General features: G+C 40.3%; 1 protein-coding gene across 1 annotated transcript in view; it reads right to left on the reverse strand.

Annotated features, from left to right (window-relative positions):
• Nucleotides 1–20104, reverse strand: part of htr7c (5-hydroxytryptamine (serotonin) receptor 7c) — a 54746-nt gene extending 34642 nt beyond the window's left edge. Inside the window, exon 1 of the mRNA XM_034091706.1 lies at nt 19363–20104. Within this exon, the coding sequence (XP_033947597.1) occupies nt 19363–19850 (488 nt within the window). The 5' untranslated portion in view covers nt 19851–20104. The remainder of the gene's footprint in view (nt 1–19362) is intronic.
• Between the last annotated feature and the right edge of the window lie 672 nt (nt 20105–20776).

Raw genomic sequence — 20776 nt, forward strand, 5'->3', positions numbered from 1 at the left:
AATACGAGGCAATTTATTAATGGCGGCATGTCTATTGGAATTACTTTTATGAGCCATAGCCTTTTGGCCACATTACAGTACAGTGCTCAAATAGAGACACTTTTATTCATGCATCTTTTAAACAAGAACACACAGGGATGCACACGACTAGTCGCAGATATAAAGAAAGTTAACTTCTCCGTTATTGTGTATAGCATGCTTGATTTAATGGAGAGTATAAATATTCAGTTCATGTGCACAGATGGACCGAATGCCCCAGCTGGAGTTGCATAGTTATTTTTGCGTCAATATGCTTTATTTACCAAGCATATTATCTGCTATCTACCACATGATGTGTGTACGAGCATCTCGGCTTCATTGACATGAAGCCATTATCTCGTTGCTTGGGTAATGCGTGTTGTTCCTTTGGTTTAATCTTCATGAATAATGGACACCACCTTTGTTATGCTAAGCACAAAGCATGATTTATGCCTAAGTGAAATCGCCCATCCCTTTGCCCTTTTTGTTGTCTTGTTCCCTGAGATTGCAGGGTGACTGGAAATAAAACAATATCCTCCAGGGATTGACATATAAAAGTTAAGTATCCCCTGCTAGTATATCGTTGTATGTACTATCATACAGTATTTTATAAGCCTATATTCCTGCAGTATTTCTGATCTTTTTAAAGAACATTTTAATTATCAAGAATTGTGTATATTGTTTATATATTAAATACTATTTTTCATTTTAATTGTATTTTTCATTGTTAACTCTTTTCCAATTTTTAAGTATTTGTATTTTAATGTTGGGATTAATATAGTATCTATCTACAAGGGTTTCCTGCAGTTTTCTTTCCACTATGTTCATTAAACTCCCTCAAAACATCAACAACTAATTATAATTCCAGATCAAGCGAGTAAAACAGACGCATCAAACTTGGGTAAAATGCTTTTTTTTACCCAAAAGAAGGGACATGTTAATAATTCAAAACATCAGCACAACAGCCCGAAACAACCCCCTTTCATAACCTCATTTTCAGATGGGAAAACACTCTGGCGGCATATTTTCCTTTTAGTCTCTGATCCAGCGATTCCACTACTACTACTACTCAAATATGATGCATAACTGGATCTGGTTCAAGAGCTCACTGATTAGCTGCGTAGGCAAATCTGATTTAAGTGGCTCCCTACAGAGACAACAAATAAACCATCGAGATGAATCAAATAACAGATCATGTGTCAGTGAGGCATGAATATCTGTGCTTTTTAAAAATGTGCAGCTGTTTCAAATATTTTCTCTATCATTAAATTCGAACCAAGTCCCGTGTAAGGTCAAAAGGCCGTCCTTTTTTTTCTTAGTTCTCCAGCTTAAGCCTTCCTCTTCCAGAGTAACGAGGAGCAGTAGTAACACATGCACTATTACACATGTAACATTACTTTAAGGCAGAGACAGAGAGAAAACACATGTAGGCTATAGTGTAACGAATTAGCCATGCTAGCGACATAGCTTGAAGGATTACAACTCTTGTCCAGATTTAAAACATCTCAACAACTATTGCTCAAAAACTAGGTAGGCCTACTGTTAACATGCAAACAAGCTAAACTCAGATCATGCCAATGGAAAACATTATACCTGCTAAACAACAGCATGCTACTTTGTCATTGTGAGCATGTTAGCATGCTAACGTTAGCAGTTGTAGGCCTACACATTTTTACAGTCCTCCCTCAGTCAGTGAAACGTCTCAACACACTTGATTGAACATGTCATGCAGACAAATAATCATGTGTGTTTTTTAAATGTTTAACATAACACATGCTGATCAGAATTAGCCATTTTGAGCATGATAGCCTGCTGATGTTAGCATTTAGCTCAAGGGCACCACTGGGTATTCAACCCAGTCTCGTGGCATTTTGTGTTATAGTTACAACATTTATTTAATCTATTGATTGAACACAATTTTCGCATTTTTTTCGTGTCACACAGACGATTTTAAATGCAATGTATATCTATTGGTATGTTTCGTGCCCGCACCACGTCTTTTTGTCCGGTCGGGTCTTGGAATACCAGAAGCTGTGTGGTTCATAAAAACATTTTCTTACTCAGTATCTTACCTTAAGCCTAACCCTATCCCTTTTATTTCAAATTGTATAATGTCAGAGTTTCTTTGCCGTCCGCGAGGAAAAGAAATGTCTCAGAGCCTCAGAATACTGAAATCTGTATTTCATCTTTTTTTTCCTTCTAATTTGTTATTATTTACATTGCTTTTAAAATCTGTGTGACACGAAAAAAATGGCGAAATCGTGTTGGTGAACACGAATCAATAGATTAATTTCGTGATTATAACACAAAATGCCGTGAGACTGTGTTGGGGTATTAATGCAACCTCCAAGGGCAGCTATTTTTGCCGCAGACTCTTAGCCTTGTTCTATTCTTCCTCTTCATCCTGTGTTTTGTTACAGATAACATTCAGCATTGCTGCCTCTCGCTGAGCACCAATTTCCTTGAGTCCCTTGACGATGAACAACGGGAGATTACAAAAGGATGGGGAAGGTTGAATAAAGGAAAAGGAAAAATGCATGTGTCCACAACGTTAACATTGTGCACCAGTTCAACATAACTTACCCTCTAGACTAGGGTGGTAGGCACTTACATGTTATTGATTGTTTGAATTATAGGATCAAATATGACGGTGGATGAGTGACAAATGTCCCGTGGGAGGTGAGGAGGAGAAATGTTTGGTCATGAAATGAAACTGTGTGTTCCATTTGACAACTTCTGTAATAAAGTGGGTAATTTACATTTTCAGTGAAATATAATTAGCGTTCAGTTACTGTGAGTGATTGACTCGAGCTCTCGTGAACCGCCCATCAGATATCTCTGAATTATCAGAGTAAAAAATAGATTTAATTTTTTTAAAGATTTTAGATTCCTTGTCCTAAACAACAACAATTTTCTCTATCTCATACTAAGATAGACAGAAGAAGCTTTTTACCCATTGTGCTAGACTACTTCCTTCTGCATTTAACAAGAAGCGAGTTGAAATCTGATAAACATGGTTTCTTCTGTTAGACGTAATTGAAGCATACCATGACTGACCGTGCCATTTGACAACAAGCCAGAGCTAAATATATCTGTGTTTAATGAACCAACGACAAGCTAAACAAGAATGATAGCTTACATGTTGAATTGAGATCAGTCACTTAGATACACTTGCAAAGACTGTAACTCCATGACTCTAGTAACACTATTTAAGAAGAATTGAACAATCTTAAAGTCAAGCAACATAAAAAAAATCCCAGCCATAATTGTATCTCTCCTTTTTGACTTTCTGTTTTCAGACATCCCATTCCCCTTTGAATGAGCTCATTCCCAGACACACCACGCTACCTGACCACACGCTCAGTAGAAAACATGTCTCACAAGTCAAACAGGACAGAAACTGAGCTGCGGTTGACAGTACCAGCGGCACTTATCAATGATTGACTTGCGAATTGCCTTCCTCCCAGCATTTTGAAATAATGGTGCTCTGACATTTTTTTTATCGACAGCAGTTTGCTCTGGAAGAAGTGCTTATTTACAGGAAGTTGGATGTGGTCAATTCAAATATAGTTTCCGCTATAATGGGACAGTGGTTTGTTTTGTATGAAACAGATAATAAAAGTGTCTCTTGAGGGAACTATGTCCCCTGAAAGTGAGCCGGGCCTTTTTCCTAATAGCCAAACGCTTTTGCTGCAACTTCCTTGTCAATCGGCGATGTCATGTATGCCCAAAAAAGACTTTCCCATTGACTTACATTGGGAATGAGACGTCTGTAAATTAGCCGATATTTGTTTAACTTAATCAACTATGCAGTACGAACACTTTATAAAGCCCTTATTTAAATCACAAGGGTCTAAAAGTTGGACAATGCACTAAAAGCCGAAGTTATTTTCTCTCGATTGACTTGAGTGAGTAGAGATCGCCCAATATGCTGTGGACTGGAGGATTAAGGAAATGTTGGCTTTATGCACCACTGAGCAACTTTCATAGGATTGAATAGATTTCCGCCTCCAACGCTGTATCCAGTTCTCTTTATACATCCTTGCTCTAAACTCTCTTAAAATATAGCTCTCTCTGGGAACTGGTTGTGATCACAAGACTTCACTGTAAATCTAAAAAACACCCACAGCCTTTCTCTACAAGCATGAAGTTCTTTTAATCTAATCCCACGAGCCGAGCCGCGAGGTCCAATCCTCCACATTTCATCGAAGTGGCCGACAAGTGGGAAGTGGGAAGTGCCTGAGAGAGTGGAGCTCAGGCGTCACATCGTATTACCTGAGGAACCATCAGCCAGGTCAACTCATCTGTGTCTGCTTCTCTTTTCCCGGCTGCACTAACTGTCTCTCTTGGGACAAACCTACGCGCCGACCTCACAACAAAATATTGTCAGGCGTTGAGGATGGGTCATCGTGTGTGAACTCAGCTCATCATTTACACACCAGTTGGCAGAAAGCATGTGAAGGCTGCGGGTAATCCTGCTGTCATCTAAAGGCTGCCGCTACAGGCTGACTTCCTCCCTCGAATCCCTGGCAGAAGCTTACGGGTGCGATCACACGTACACTGTGAAAGTTTACTTTCCTGTTATGTGATATTTCTCTCGACCTACATCCCATCGGGTTTCCACAAGTTCACGAATAGTTAAACCAGGATATATTCGGTTGGCAACTTTTGCTAAGCTCTTCTATTTCTTTGGCGCTAGATGTCTACATAAAAAGGGCTACCATCTCTTACCCCTGTTGTGAATAAATCATTCATCTTTCACTATTGAATTATTGAACATGCAACATATGACTCTCAGTGAAGGTAAAAACTGACGGTAGCCAAAAGGGATGCTAACTTTTTGTAGGCTTTGCTGAAAGTGCATGCTGGGTTATCTTTTGAAACTGCTTTCATATATAATGTCTCTTATATTCACTTCCCTCCACTCAGACTGGACTCTTCTGCTGTGTTTTTGCACGGGTCAATGTCGTCGTGTGTGAAGTTCAATCTACTCTCTTGAATCTCCACTTAAAGAGGCTGGAGGTGTTGCATGGGTAGTCATCCATAAGCATGTCTTTCGCAGCCATACATCCACATTTGCACACACAGTACAAAATCAATACCACAGAAGAGAATTGTACAGATCTTTTGACGAGACCAAAGCCACAGGACGGGTAACCTTTCGCCAAATTCATCAATAGCTTGCTGTTATTCTGGGGGGAAAGGTTACTAAAGTACGTTTTAAAAGTGACTTTAATGCAGATTTATCCGGCATACTGCAAGGAGGAATAGGTCGGACATTTAGATTTTGAATTAATGTCGGATTATTTTGTTTGTTTACTTTATTCATTAAAGTGAAACATTACTCAAACAGTTGAAAAGTAATTTCCCCTTCCATTTGGATCATAATGGATTTTTAAATAGGGTTGGGTGCAAAGCAGATGCAGATGATATAAATGTGTCAGGCAACAGAGATTTGATCCCACATGGTTTACCCCATGATATCTATCTGTTTGATATTTCTGGGTGTATTGGGGACTGGTGGGAACTGATGCGAATCAATGAGCAGGGATTGATTTATTTAATATGATTGTTATACAAAGTACTTTGATTTGGCATTCAAGATTAAAAAAAAATGTATACAGAAAAGTCTCTTTAATACTTTTCCAATTTCTCAGTTTATTTTCCACATTGATTCGATGTATCGTCTGTATTCGTGTTTTAAGAGGACATATCATTCTCATGTTCAGGTTCATATTAGTATGTAGTGTCTGTACTTTAAAGAGTCCTCTCCTGTTGATGGTCAGGTGTATATCAGTATGTAGTGTCTCTACTTTAAAGAGTCCTCTCCTGCTGATGTTCAGGTGTATATCAGCATGTAGTGTCTCTACTTTAAAGAGTCCTCTCCTGCTGATGTTCAGGTGTACATCAGTATGTAGTGTCTCTACTTTAAAGAGTCCTCTCCTGCTGATGTTCAGGTGTACATCAGTATGTAGTGTCTCTACTTTAAAGAGTCCTCTCCTGCTGATGTTCAGGTGTACATCAGTATGTCGTGTCTCTACTTTAAAGAGTCCTCTCCTGCTGATGTTCAGGTGTATATCAGTATGTAGCGTCTCTACTTTAAAGAGTCCTCTCCTGCTGATGTTCAGGTGTATATCAGTATGTAGTGTCTCTACTTTAAAGAGTCCTCTCCTGCTGATGTTCAGGTGTATATCAGTATATAGTGTCTCTACTTTAAAGAGTCCTCTCCTGCTGATGTTCAGCTGTATATCAGTATGTAGTGTCTCTACTTTAAAGAGTCCTCTCCTGCTGATGTTCAGGTGTATATCAGTATGTAGTGTCTCTACTTTAAAGAGTCCTCTTCTGCTGATGTTCAGGTGTATATCAGTATGCAGTGTCTCTACTCTAAAGAGTCCTCTCCTGCTGATGTTCAGGTGTATATCAGTATGTAGTGTCTCTACTTTAAAGAGTCCTCTCCTGCTGATGTTCAGGTGTATATCAGTATGCAGTGTCTCTACTTTAAAGAGTCCTCTCCTGCTGATGTTCAGGTTTATCAGTATGTAGTGTCTCTACTTTAAAGAGTCCTCTCCTGCTGATGTTCAGGTGTATATCAGTATGTAGTGTCTCTACTTTAAAGAGTCCTCTCCTGCTGATGTTCAGGTGTATATCAGTATGTAATGTCTCTACTTTAAAGAGTCCTCTCCTGCTGATGTTCAGGTGTATATCAGTATAGTGTCTCTACTTTAAAGAGTCCTCTCCTGCTGATGTTCAGGTGTATATCAGTATGTAGTGTCTCTACTTTAAAGAGTCCTCTCCTGCTGATGTACAGGTGTATATCAGTATGTAGTGTCTCTACTTTAAAGAGTCCTCTCCTGCTGATGTTCAGGTTTATCAGTATGTAGTGTCTCTACTTTAAAGAGTCCTCTCCTGCTGATATTCAGGAGTATATCAGTATGTAGTGTCTCTACTTTAAAGAGTCCTCTCCTGCTGATGTTCAGGTGTATATCAGTATTTAGTGTCTCTACTTTAAAGAGTCCTCTCCTGCTGATGTTCAGGTGTATATTAGTATGTAGTGTCTCTACTTTAAAGAGTCCTCTCCTGCTGATGTTCAGGTGTATATCAGTATGTAGTGTCTCTACTTTAAAGAGTCCTCTCCTGCTGATGTTCAGGTGTATATCAGTATGTAGTGTCTCTACTTTAAAGAGTCCTCTCCTGCTGATGTTCAGGTGCATATCAGTATGTAGTGTCTCTACTTTAAAGAGTCCTCTCCTGCTGATGTTCAAGTGTATATCAGTATTTAGTGTCTCTACTTTAAAGAGTCCTCTCCTGCTGATGTTCAGGTGTATATCAGTATGTAATGTCTCTACTTTAAAGAGTCCTCTCCTGCTGATGTTCAGGTGTATATCAGTATAGTGTCTCTACTTTAAAGAGTCCTCTCCTGCTGATGTTCAGGTGTATATCAGTATAGTGTCTCTACTTTAAAGAGTCCTCTCCTGCTGATGTTCAGGTATATATCAGTATAGTGTCTCTACTTTAAAGAGTCCTCTCCTGCTGATGTTCAGGTGTATATCAGTATGTAGTGTCTCTACTTTAAAGAGTCCTCTCCTGCTGATGTTCAGGTGTATATCAGTATAGTGTCTCTACTTTAAAGAGTCCTCTCCTGCTGATGTTCAGGTGTATATCAGTATGTAGCGTCTCTACTTTAAAGAGTCCTCTCCTGCTGATGTTCAGGTGTATATCAGTATGTAGCGTCTCTACTTTAAAGAGTCCTCTCCTGCTGATGTTCAGGTGTATATCAGTATGTAGTGTCTCTACTTTAAAGAGTCCTCTCCTGCTGATGTTCAGGTGTATATCAGTATGTAGTGCCTCTCTACTTTAAAGAGTCCTCTCCTGCTGATGTGCAGGTGTATATCAGTATGTAGTGTCTCTACATGTCTCCATGCTATAATGTTAAAAAAGTTCTTTATTCTTCTCGTACTGCCTGTGCTGCAGCACCTCTTTTCACCCTCTGTCTGAAACCAGAGCCCAGTCTGCTCTGATTGATTAGCTGGCCGGCTCTGTTGTGAGTGGTCAACCTCTTACAGATGTCCCGCTTCTTAGCCTATCACGTACAATGTGTTGGGGCACTAGTGCATAACATTAACACCAACATCATATGAACCTTTGGACTTATATTTGGATATTCAAAACTGTTCATTATGCAAACAACTTCACCTGTTGTTGATATTTGATTATATACTGTTACTTACATTCTTTATTTTATATTCTTATTTGTACTTGTGTGAACTCTTACCTGATTCTGATAAATCTTCATATGTTTTAGATTATATTGCTCTACACTTTCTATTTGCCCCAGGACCCCAAAAGGTTTAATTTGGCGCTGATTAGATTTGTGTTAAAGTGGATACTGAATGTCAGAGAGTGTGTATTCCACCAAGCCTGTCAGGTCCCTGCAGGATCATAAACTCATTGGTCCCTCACACCAGGGACCACTCATCCAGCGCCACATTGTCCATATTGACGTATACATATAAGAAGCCCTCTGCAAATCTGAAAGAGCACAGAGACAATCAATATCCCTCTGCACCATATGCCTCAGGGGAAAAATAACCCCGAAACCTGTTCAATCCTGAGCCTCATCTGCAGCCCTCCCCTCCCTACTGCACGGTTTAAAATGTAAAATGCATGTCCTTCGGAATCTTTAAATGACAGTGAGATAGCCCTAATTACAGCTAACCATGTGTCTAATTGGCAATTCCCATCCTAATGAGTTATCTCTATGACTCCCGTTGTGAATCATATCCCAAACGAGCACTGAATCTGAATTTAGATGAGTCTGTTTTCATGGAGATTACAGAACAGTCTATGTGGGGATGAAACTATTCCAAAACTAAAGTCAACATTATTTGAAATTCTCAGTCTATAAGCAGTTGTGGGAAGTAACTAAGTACATTTACTCAAGTACAGTACTTAAGTTCAATTGTTAGTACTTGCTTACTTGAGTATTTCCATTTTAAGGTGCTTTGTACTTCTACTCCACTACAGTTCAGAGGTACATGGTGTACTTTAATCCCTTTAGTGACTTCTCAGATGTGGATGAATGATGTGAAATCTAACCAAGTGTTAAATCAGACTTTAGTTCCACCTGGAGTAAATCCACCAGCTACCCTGCAGTCTACAAAGTACTTCAGACTAGCTGCACCTTCACCAGCTTTGAGAACACTTTCATGATCAATCATTATAAAACATATCATATATATTATTCTGAAATGGACCAATCTGCACAACGACTACTTTTACTGTCTTTCACTATATGTTGATGAGAATACTTTTATACTTTCACTTGAGGAACATTTTGAATGCAGGACTTTTACTGTAACAGAGTATTCCTACACTCTGGTACTTCTACTTTTACTCAAGTACAAGATCTGAGTACTTCTACTTTTACTCAAGTACAATATCTGAGTACTTCTACTTTTACTCAAGTACAAGATCTGAGTACTTCTACTTTGACTCAAGTACAAGATCTGAGTAATTCTACTTTTACTCAAGTACAAGATCTGAGTAATTCTACTTTTACTCAAGTACAAGATCTGAGTACTTCTACTTTTACTCAAGTACAAGACCTGAGTACTTCTACTTTTACTTAAGTACAAGATCTGAGTACTTCTAATTTGACTCAAGTACAAGATCTGAGTACTTCTAATTTGACTCAAGTACAAGATCTGAGTACTTCTACTTTTACTTAAGTACAAGATCTGAGTACTTCTACTTTTACTTAAGTACAAGATCTGAGTACTTCTACTTTTACTCAAGTACTAGATCTGAGTACTTCTACTCATACCCTTGCCCCACGAGGACTATAACGGTCGTATCTGCGACAGTTCACTATCAGATAGACGGTTCGGCCACACGAGGCCGACACGGAAACGCAGAAAACGATAACGGGTCCCAACCAAGGTGGGTAGATATGCAAACGAAAAGCTCTGGGGGGGCAAACGGCTCCGTGTTTACGCCTATACGATCATGTCCTGATAACGATGACGCAATAGATCAGAGATCAGCTGCTGGGCTCTCAGAAGAGGGGGAGGAAAAGAGAGGCTCCGTGTTTTATTCTTATATGATTATATAGAGTCGTTATTCATTCGTTTTAAAGCTCAATAAATAACAAAGAAGACCTTTGACCGGCACTTTTCTAATTTTGTCCGGAAGATTTAAACTTTAACGGACATGTTGACCGGCGAAAAAAAAAATCGAACTGAAACTCTGCCGCACGGTCCCCTCGTCCCTTGGAAGAGGCGGAGGGGTGGGTGTTTTTCATCTGCTGGTGGACTACCGGTGAGATTTACAGCAGGAGCACACGGTTGCCTCGGGGAGGGAGAAAAAGAGCCAGAGCGTCCACAGCGGAGAATAAACAGAAGGGCAACCATGTGCGGGAAGTCTTCTTCGCTGCTTTTGTGGCAGACTACCGCGCCACTTACAGGCCTGGCATATGTACTACAGCGTCTCCAGCGCTTTCGAGCGGTCTCCTGTGAACGGACACGTTTCTGGTGCCTGTTGCGTGTGGACGGAAGGTACTTGTAGTACTTGTAGTACTGATACCGTCCACTAGACTCCTAGTTACGTCGCGAGCTGCGTAGATGATTTCAAATACCGCGAAATAATCTGTGACGCATTTGTATGTATTGTGTTTGTTTCCCGGGGAAACCCTCACAAGAGTCACCGGCTGTTGTTATGCCTGCTGTGACGTTAAGTTGCCTCTTGTAATTATGCCTTTACAAGCTGACAAGCTGTTTTTATCATCTGAATTTGGCGAAACAAGTTTAATAGTCTTAAAACCAAGACTTTGTTTATTTGAAATCAGATGAAAACAAACTGTCACGGACCCTGCCGTGTTATCGATTACTACTATTACTTTTCATTCATAATTTCAGCGGGAGGGAGGGGGAGTGGTGCTGAGGAACAGCAGAGTGCGGGCTGACAGGTGTCTGTGTGGACATTCCCCTTATTGTGGAATAAGGGGAATGCAGAGACAGGCTACAACTGTTTTAGGTTCAAGTTAGACAACTAATGTCTGGGTTAGTGTTCATGACTTCATGTGTATGTCATCTAATGGTTAATCTCAATACCCACACATTTTCCGTGCTTTCCAATAGTTTAAAATAGTTTTATTCCATTGTTTAATAACCTGTTCAATACAAACATGCCACTTGTAAAAATGAATTAACATTTCTGTGAACTGATATTTGTTTAGTGAGCTTATTAGAGGATGTTCCCATTTTTTGGGGATGTTCCCTTTGATTGTGAAATGTCAATGAAGATGTCAGACTTAGTATATTTGTTAATAATTACATACAACACATGGAATTGTTGTGTGTGTGTGTTCCAAGTGAATCTGCGGCCCCCTGGTGGCCAGTACATCAATTATGTGGCCCCCACCACCATCAAAGTTGCCCATCCCTGGTCTAGAAGCAGTATGAGACAGTAAAGTTAATGCAGAATCATTTTGTTTAGTGGGTGTTCACTTTTTATTTGATTTAAACACCTACTCTGTCTTTTCAGTCACGCTCGCTCACCGGTGGGTGCGTTTGACCTGTCTGAGTATGTGAGCAAATCTCTTAGTCATCACAGACAATGGCCATGACTCCACACTCCCACAACCTCTCCTCCACCGGAGTAAACAGAGGCTGGTTTAACACATTGATGTTATTCATTATTTTAGATATTTTAAAATGTAGATCTAGGAGGGTGTAGCAGATTGTGAAGTGATTGTCAAACAGGTCAAAACTCCAGCGATACCAGTGTATAGAACAGCACTGGTTACACTTTTCATTAGAGGATAATGTTAACTCGTCAATTACTGGTCTATTCAACAATAGGCCAATTACTTCTTGGTTATCACATAACTTTTAACAAACCATCCATCCATCTTCTCCCGCTTATCCGTGGTCGGGTCTCGGAGCAGTTCCAGCAGAGAGCCCCACACGTTCCTTTCCCTGGCCACATCAACCAGCTCTGACTGGGGGATCCCAAGGGGCTCCCAGGCAGGGCCGGCCCTGACCAATTTGCGGCCCTAGGCAAGATTTTAGCTGGCGGCGCCAGATGCAGACACTTACACTCACTATGACTTGCGCGTGCACGGTTGTGGCATGACCACCAAAACAGAAAGATATAGACACAATATGTGTGCAACTGTATTTAGTTTCCTATCCATTTGAACATGATCTAAGTGGGTGGGGACCTCACCTCCTCTAGGGGGGTCCGGGGGCATGCACCCCCGGGAAGACTTTTTTTTTAAATATTGAAGTTAAAAGCATCAATCTGGTGCACTTTGAGAGCAACATTAGGAGATCTATGGATACATCTCTCAACACCCAGAAGAAACAGAACTGTAAGTAGATTTTCTTTTTCTTTATGGATACTTTATAAATCACTCCCCTTTCAAACTGTATTCTTGTTTATTAATAACAACTTTTTTGTACTGTCACATAGTATTTTATACCTGTTTTTCACCTATTCTCTTGTTTTTTATAACTATAATGATCATATAAAGGTGTGCCTTTGCCTCACTGAGCTGAGGTTATCAGAGTCGCTCAGTCTTTCAGGAGAGAGCTCTCTAAAGCTCTCCCCCCGCGGCCGCTTACATAGTAAATTCCGATGTTAATAAAAGCACACAGAAGCTGTGTACGTTTTTTGGGAGTTTGATTTATTTTAAATTAACACAAATACAAAATTAAAACCTATAATTGCACACTAAAACCATTATTTCAAAAAAAGAACAATTTCACATAAACCTCTGGTTTTTACTGGGCTGGGGGCGGTGCTGTACGCAATATAGGCGTAGTTATGTTAGTATAAGATATATTTAATTTCTAACTTCTTTTTTTTTCTCCCCAATTTTCAGCGCCCCCTATGGGTTGATGCACCCTTAGCATTCGCCTATGCCGAGTGCCGGCCCTGCTCGCAGGCCAGCGAAGAGATATATAATCCCTCCACCTGGTCCTAAATCTACCCCTCGGTCTCCTCCCAGCTGGACTTGCCTGGAACACCTCCGAGGCGCCCAGGTGGCATCCTAACTAGGTGCCCGAACCACCTCAACTGGCTCCTTTCGACGCGAAGGAGGAGCGGCTCAACTCCGAGTCCCTCCCGGATGACTGAACTTCTCACCTTATCCCTAAGGGAGACACCAGCCACCCTGCGGAGAAAACCCATCTTGTATCCGCGAAAATGGCCCGGTAGACAGAGAGCTTTGCCTTCTGGCTCAACAAACCATTCAACCATTATTAATGTTTTAGCTTATATAATACCTTTCACTATTTTAACTATTATTACTGTTCCCATTAGCTATCTTTCAATAGCTCATGACTTTTCTTTTGGCTAACTGTCTTAACTGTTTAAAAGCTGTTGTTTTAGCTATAGGCTATGTATACTGTATACAAATATATATGTAACGATAGCCTACTTCTAGCCATAGACAGTAGTATGCTTCTAGCTTTCTTTTTTAACCATATATTCCTTAAGTTACTAGGTTTTTTTTTACTTTACTTCAAATATTGTTGCATTGCTTTTAACAATTTAAACATTTGTCCAATACTTTTAGCTTATCATTTTCTATTGGTATTACATTTTTAGCTCATCATTTCAACCATTAAGTCATTACGTTTAGCCCCTGGTTTAAACTTCTATTATTGGTTGCTAAATGGTTTCTACACACTCTTGTAAAACTCCAACATGTCGTTTTTAGGTGTGTTACAGTTGACATAATGTTAATATGAGTATATAATTTAAATTCTCTTTTCCCTTGTGTTTGTGAATGTGGCCTGCGTTGTCTGAGGAAAAACTAGGTATAAGATATATATATATATAATGTTTTAAAATAAGATTGACAAATTGTGTTTGTTAGCCTTTCTTGGAGTGGATATAATCTACATAATTGTTTTCCCTTGTGTTTGTGAATTTGGCCTGAGTGGTCTACAGAAAAGCTTTAATATAAGACTTAGTTTTTCAGCCTTCCCTGGGGAGTTGCCACAGACGTAAATCTATCCGTCCATTGTCAATAGCATGACCTCTGTGACCTCTGTGACCTAACCCTTTGTCCAACCAGCTCAAAACACATTCTCAATTACACTATATCACACAATGATACCCGGGATCCACGTCCTCCCATAATTTCATTATCTTCCTCAGGAACACTTAACTCCCTCGTGCTCCCCAGTGCTTCAACATTCATATAAATAATGCACTGAGGGAACAACACCTGATTGGCAAGATGGAGGATTAATCAGATCACCAATACTCCTATCTTCATTATGGCTACTGAGGCAGAACAATGATCAATTGACTCTTAATTGAGTTCATATTATAGTGGGAGCACTGGAAATATCAGAATGAGCTCTGGCATTATAAACCCAGCCACTGCACTGTAACTCTTATTCATGTATTTTACACCCGTGTTATTCTATATTAGCTTGTTTGCACCAATCTGTCTTCATTCAAATCTCAAATCAAAACTCACCTTGTCAGAACTGCTTTTAATCTCGCATTATCGTTGTGTTTTATATATTTTAAGGCTGCGGCCACACGAGGACGAAAACGGCTAAATGCATAGGATTAACGCAAACGCAATCGCAAACAAGCTTCCGTCCACACGCAATAGTTATCCGGATAGTGTCTGCCCACACGAGACCGCTCCGTTTAGCTCCAACCGCTGGAGAAGCTGCAGTACATATGCCGAGCCTGTAGGTGGCGCTGTAACTTCCTCCACAAAGCAGCGAAGAAGCATGGTTGTCATGGTTGCCCTTCTGTTTATTCTCCGCGGTGGGGGCCGAGGGAACCGGGCAGAGTTTTTCGCCAGTCAACGTGTATTAAAATTTAAATCTTCCAACAAAATTATAAAAGTGCCGGTCAAAGGTCTTCTTTGTTATTTATTGAACTTTAAAACAAATGAATAACGACTCTATATAATATAATAATAAAATACACGGAGCCTCTCTTTTTCCTCCCTCTCTTCGGACAGCGTCAGTGTCTGTCTCATGCAGCAGCTGATCCAGTAATGAGTGACCCGGCCGACAGTAAAAATAAACATATTTATAACTAGTAGTTTGAGATTAGAGTCGGATTAGACTTCACTCGCGTTTAGGTCCATATCGAGAAAGATAAATAATCTGAATTCAGGGTGCAGTTTACTTTGACGTGGGGGTGAGCAGCAGAGGTGGGGAGAGGCGGGGCTATTGCCTCATCATCATTGCTGTAGATGTTGCACAAACAACTGTAGCATGGTCAATAGCGTCCGGAGCACGATAGCAACTCTGCGATCCGCCATTGTTGTTGTTGTTGGTGGCGAAACACTTCAGCACTGGCGCGGGGTAAGCGGAGGTGAGCAGAAGAGGTGGGGAGAGGCGGGGCTATTGCGCAATCACTATCAGTGATCTGAAAATGTCCGTATAGGGCGCACACACGGAGCCGTTTGACCCCCCAGAGAGTGGCGTATGCATTTCTATCCACCTTGGGACCTGTTATCATTTCCTCAGTCGTTTAGTGCCATATTCGGTCGTCCTCGTGTGGCCGAACGGTCTATATGACACTAAACAGTAACGCAAACGACCGAATTCATCCTAAGTTTATTGTTTGTATGAATTTCAGCATGTAAAGTGTCTTTGATTACCATGAGAAGCGCTCCATGAATCAAATGTATTCTTATTATTATATTTTAAACGCAAAGACAATATATTTGATTGTGTTTGCTGTTAAATACCGTTTTATAATCTGATTCTGCTGAACTGACTCTTAAGGCCCTTGACGGTTTTTATTTTTTGCAAAGCACTTTGAATTGCCTTGTGTTGAAAGATGCTGTCTAAATAAACTTGCCTCGCCTTGAGATAGTGGAAGTGGATCTTGATGAATGAAGGGATGGGTGTTTCCGTTTTGAATAAGGAATGTAATGCAACACACTGTTGGGAAATTGGGAAATGAAGCTTAGCGCAAGTTCAACCAGGAAGACCGTCTTTCTCATTCATGTATACGTTATTACTCTCTCTCCTCTCAATAAGTGACAGGGGGCGTCACTCTTCAGTCTAACCAATCAACAGCCTCTGTCAAACCTTTTTAATCTGCTCTTTCCCCCTCTGACAGCTGTCATTTCAGGTGACTCGACACAACCCTCCTCCACCCCTCTTCACCTCCCGTCCCTCTGAATCCAGGTTCAAGCTAAACCACTCCTCTTCAGACCGACCCCAACGATCCATTCACCACCACCAGTGTCTAGACCCCAGGGGGGTTTCATCGGATCGGTTCTACCCTCCCGAATGATACTTCCTGCACAACGGGGCCTAAATCGCCAAAACTACCATTACATTAATTTGTTCATCTGTGCAATAAATATGCATCACTCAAAACCGTCTCTCCTGAATGAATTAACTTTAATGAATCATTTAGGGGAAATGAGCAAAACACCAGGCTGGAAAAACTCATATTCATACTCAAACTACTTCAAAATCTGCTCAAAGATTGTAGGACTGTGAGAGACTCTATGAATCAGCCGACCATAACAACATCATCTCTGACCCCAACCATGTTGTAGGAGCCAAAATTATTGTTTTTCCATTGCTTATTATTTCTATTATTATCTTCACACTACAAAAACTCAAAATCTTGCCAAGTATCTTTGTCTAATATCTAGTCAGAATATCTCTCTACACCTGATACAAGACACAATAACCTCAGAAGTAACACTGCAGTGAGATATCGGGTCTTGTTTTTAGACAATGCCTCATCTTGTTAAGTCAAAACATCTTATTTTGAGTTGTATCTCAGATGAAACACATATTTTTTAACTAACATTAGAAAACAGAAGACTTTCGAGCATGTGCGACTTATATTGTAACACAACATTTCCTGATTCCCAGCTAATTACAAGATCAGATTTATCTAAATATCCCTTCTTATTTCAAGACATCTTACCAAGCTAATGTTCACTTGTTCTATTGGCAGATTGTTGTACTTATTTCAAGTGAAAACACCAAGTTTTCCTAATTGTTTCACTTGTTTTTAGAGCAGCTTTTCTTCCAGTGCATTTCTGTTTGCACCTCGTTTTAATTCTTATTGGTTATCACTTCCGGCAATTGTCACGTGAGTGTGGTTTATTGGTATTTAGCTGACTTGTTGGATGCCGGTTTTGTGTGTATGACAAAGAGGAGAGGGTGAATTGCTCCGGAGTTAGATATTGTTTATTTTTGTGTCGTTATTACAACACCAAGAACTCGAAATGACTACGGTAGGGGTGTCAAAACTACGGCACGGCGGCCAAATGTGGCCCGCGGGACATTTTGAATCGGCCCTCAGCAAATTGAAAAAGTATAATGGAATACGGCCCACAAATGAAACTTGAGCTTTTCTTGTATTGTACTTCTTAAATATATCTGTAAACATATATTACACAGTAGTGTTCGTGTGTTAATAAGCCCCATTTACAATAAATTCAGTCAATTCAATTTGAAAATATGTTCTAACAAATCTAAGTCAATAAGAAAAAAGCCCAATAACTTATACATAACAACCTTGAAATATACCCTTCATATTTCCTCCTATGATAATCAATCTGGGGCTCCTGTGGTGCTGAGGGGTGAGCTGCTAACACATTAAATTAAACTCTCTGGAGAGCTGGGGCTGTGTATCAAGCATAATTGACCTACATTTGATTGATTTTGCTAACTTATAACGCATCACAGCGAAGAGCAAGTTTTAGCCTCTCAGAACTCATGGGGAGTTGTTGCCGCTACACATGTCCTGAACAGTGAATATTAATTGTTACCATCTAACCGGAGATACAGGGTCCCACGGTTCAATAAAGTGAGACTGAAGCTGTGTGTGGACGAAGGACGAAGGTGAATTATGTTTCAAAGTCAGAGCAGCTGTAAGGTCCATGGGCGAGATTGAGCGTAATTACAAGAAACACAGCTCATCGTCCGGTTAGGGAAATTAATTAAGCATGATTTAAATTCATCACAGTCTGCGTATCCACTGGTAATGGAGCTGTGTCCTCTTTGTGGAAGCAACAACATCTAGGCATCTTTATGTGGTGGTTGTTCAGACCTGCATTCTTTAATACATCCATTTTTTGGTTGTTTTTTATGTCTATCTCTTTGTTGTCTTTGAGGTCATGTTGGATCTTATCGTTGTCAGTTATCGTCTTTATGTTAATTGTGTGTGTCTTTTTGTTTTGTTATGGTCAGTTAGCATCTATCTGAAGTCATGCTGTGTCCCTGTGTTCAGTTGCTGTTGCTTTGTAGTGGTGTTGCATCTCCTAGAGGTCATTTACTATTTCAGTTTTTCCTGAATCACAGTCTGCGTATTCATGTTCTGTTAATGGAGCTGTGTCCTCTTTGTGAAAACATAGACATCTATATGTGGATGTTGTTCATATCAATCTTTTGTGGTTTTAACCGCACAGTGGATCATGTGGAGTGATGTATTTATATATTCCCTGGCACAAAAACAAATGCATTACTGTGTTTGGCACTTGAACTGTTTCTGCTCCTACTGAGAGCAGCTTATAACACAGCTTTAATCTCAGGGTGCACTACATGTGCCATGGTGGTTCCAGACCAATTGTTCTGCAGGTGGCCATGCTGGGGCCAGTTATTGATGAGAAATGGGGCACATTTAATGCTGGACAAGGGCTCGAAAACAGTGTTAACATTTTTAACATTTCAGTAAAGTCATAGCGCACAAAAAAAAAACTAAAAATACCATTATTGTTTTCTGACTTTGTAACGATTTTTGTTTCGTTACTTACCTTATCTTTGACCTAAATGCAGTTTGGGATAATAAATACTTTACTTATGCAGCCAAAGTCTGTTTTTATTGTATTTCTTAATATGTGTTGGTATTCGTTTTTAGAAACATAATTTGTTAGACTAATCTAACTTAGATTCAATTTATTTAAATACATTACTGAAAAAAAGAACATTGCTGTAATCATAAAGTTACAGCACAGTATCAGTTGCTATACTATGGTTTCAGATTACCCTATGTTTGTACTCCTGACTATTTTATGGTGTTTTATTGTATTGTTTTTATTGTATTTGTACTGTACGGTTGTATTTCACGTTCTATAATGTCTTTTATACTTTTCTGTAATTTGTATTATCTTTTACACTGTCATTAATGTTGTTTCTTGTGATATTGGGCTTTATAAATAAACGTTGAATTAATTTCATTTGAAAATTCAATTCACTTTTGGAGGGGGGCCACAGGGGGGTCCAAGCACAGAGTTACCCCCCTAGAACCGCCCATGCTTCACGCGTAATGTTGTTACCAGTGCAAATTGACAGGCTTCCTCTAGTTGCTATAACTTTGCTAACTTACCTATCGACGCTGATCACACACAGGGTCATGATGGAGGCAGTGCAGCACATTACATCCATTGCGATGAAGATGTTGCAGAACACCTCTCCAAAAAGCCACTTCCCCCCGGTGAGGTCTGTCACTATCACAAAGGGCATCACCACGATGGCTACGGACAGGTCGGCCACTGCCAGAGAAACCAGAAGGTAGTTTGAAGGTTGCCTCAGCTTCTTCACCACGCACACCGCGATCACCACCAGCGTGTTGCCCATAACGGTGACCGCTGTGATGATGGCCAGCATCACCCCGATGATGATCTTCTCCGGACGCCCGAAATCCTGCAGCTGTTCCCCGCAAGACTCGTTCCACATGGCCGTGGGACCGACGGTGGTGAAGGCGTCGTACAGAAGGTGCAGAGAGCCATTGATAACTTCGGAAATGTCCTCCTTCTTGGTAAAAGTGAACTCAATTCCCGAAGTATTGAACATCACGACGCCGTTATCCCGCATGGGTAGCAAGGGACGCCTCGCAAGTGCACTCCAATTACGCGCATATTTGGATGAGTGGAACCTGGTGCCTGTCCTGCGGTGTTAGACCGAGGCTGTTGCAGCAGCTGCTCCACATCACAGTTGCCACAACTCACTGAGACGTCTTGGCTGTTTAAGAATGAGCTGCATACTCCATCCCTACAGGGAAATCCAAAACTATATATATTTATTTTAAAGTTACACCATCAAATCATAGCTGCTCCCGATGTGCTTGTTTCCCGAGCTCAGTAACCGGACAAATGAGGAGTATTTGGGGAGTTGAGCTGTGCAAACCGCACCTATCCATGTGACGCATCACTGAGGCGCACAGCCCACCGACTGGAGAGGAAGCATGAAGGACACGGCAGAGGTTTCAAAGTGGAGCTCCAAGCGTGCAAAAGCATGAATAATTTCATGTTTTTTTGTACATTCTGGCACAGGATTTAGTCTCCAAACTCACCACCTGACAACTCAATTTAGAATATAGTCATCTTACAAAAACAGTTACATGATGTTTATTTTTTCTGTGCAATCGTATCATTTTACGTCATATTACCGCAAGTATATACCACCATATACCACCATATACCACTATATATCTCCTCCTCCTTTTTGGACACATAGTAAATGTTACATGTGACAGATGTTTGTTTGAAACCCCTTTAAGCCTTTTTTGGAGAAACACAAATAGTGCAGCAAAGTTTGCTTTTAAAGAAAGAATTCCCAGATTTGAAGGGAGCTCCAAGCGAGTAAAAACATGAATCATTTAATTTGTGTCTCGCACAGGATTAACGCTCAGAACTCCCCACCTGACAACTTCATTTACAATATCCACTCATCGTAGAAAAGCAGTTACACGATGGGTTTGTCTTCTGTGAAGTCCTATCATTTTAACGTTTTCTATTTCT

This window comes from Pseudochaenichthys georgianus, chromosome 9 (genome assembly GCF_902827115.2).
Source record: "Pseudochaenichthys georgianus chromosome 9, fPseGeo1.2, whole genome shotgun sequence".
Lineage (NCBI taxonomy): Eukaryota > Metazoa > Chordata > Actinopteri > Perciformes > Channichthyidae > Pseudochaenichthys > Pseudochaenichthys georgianus.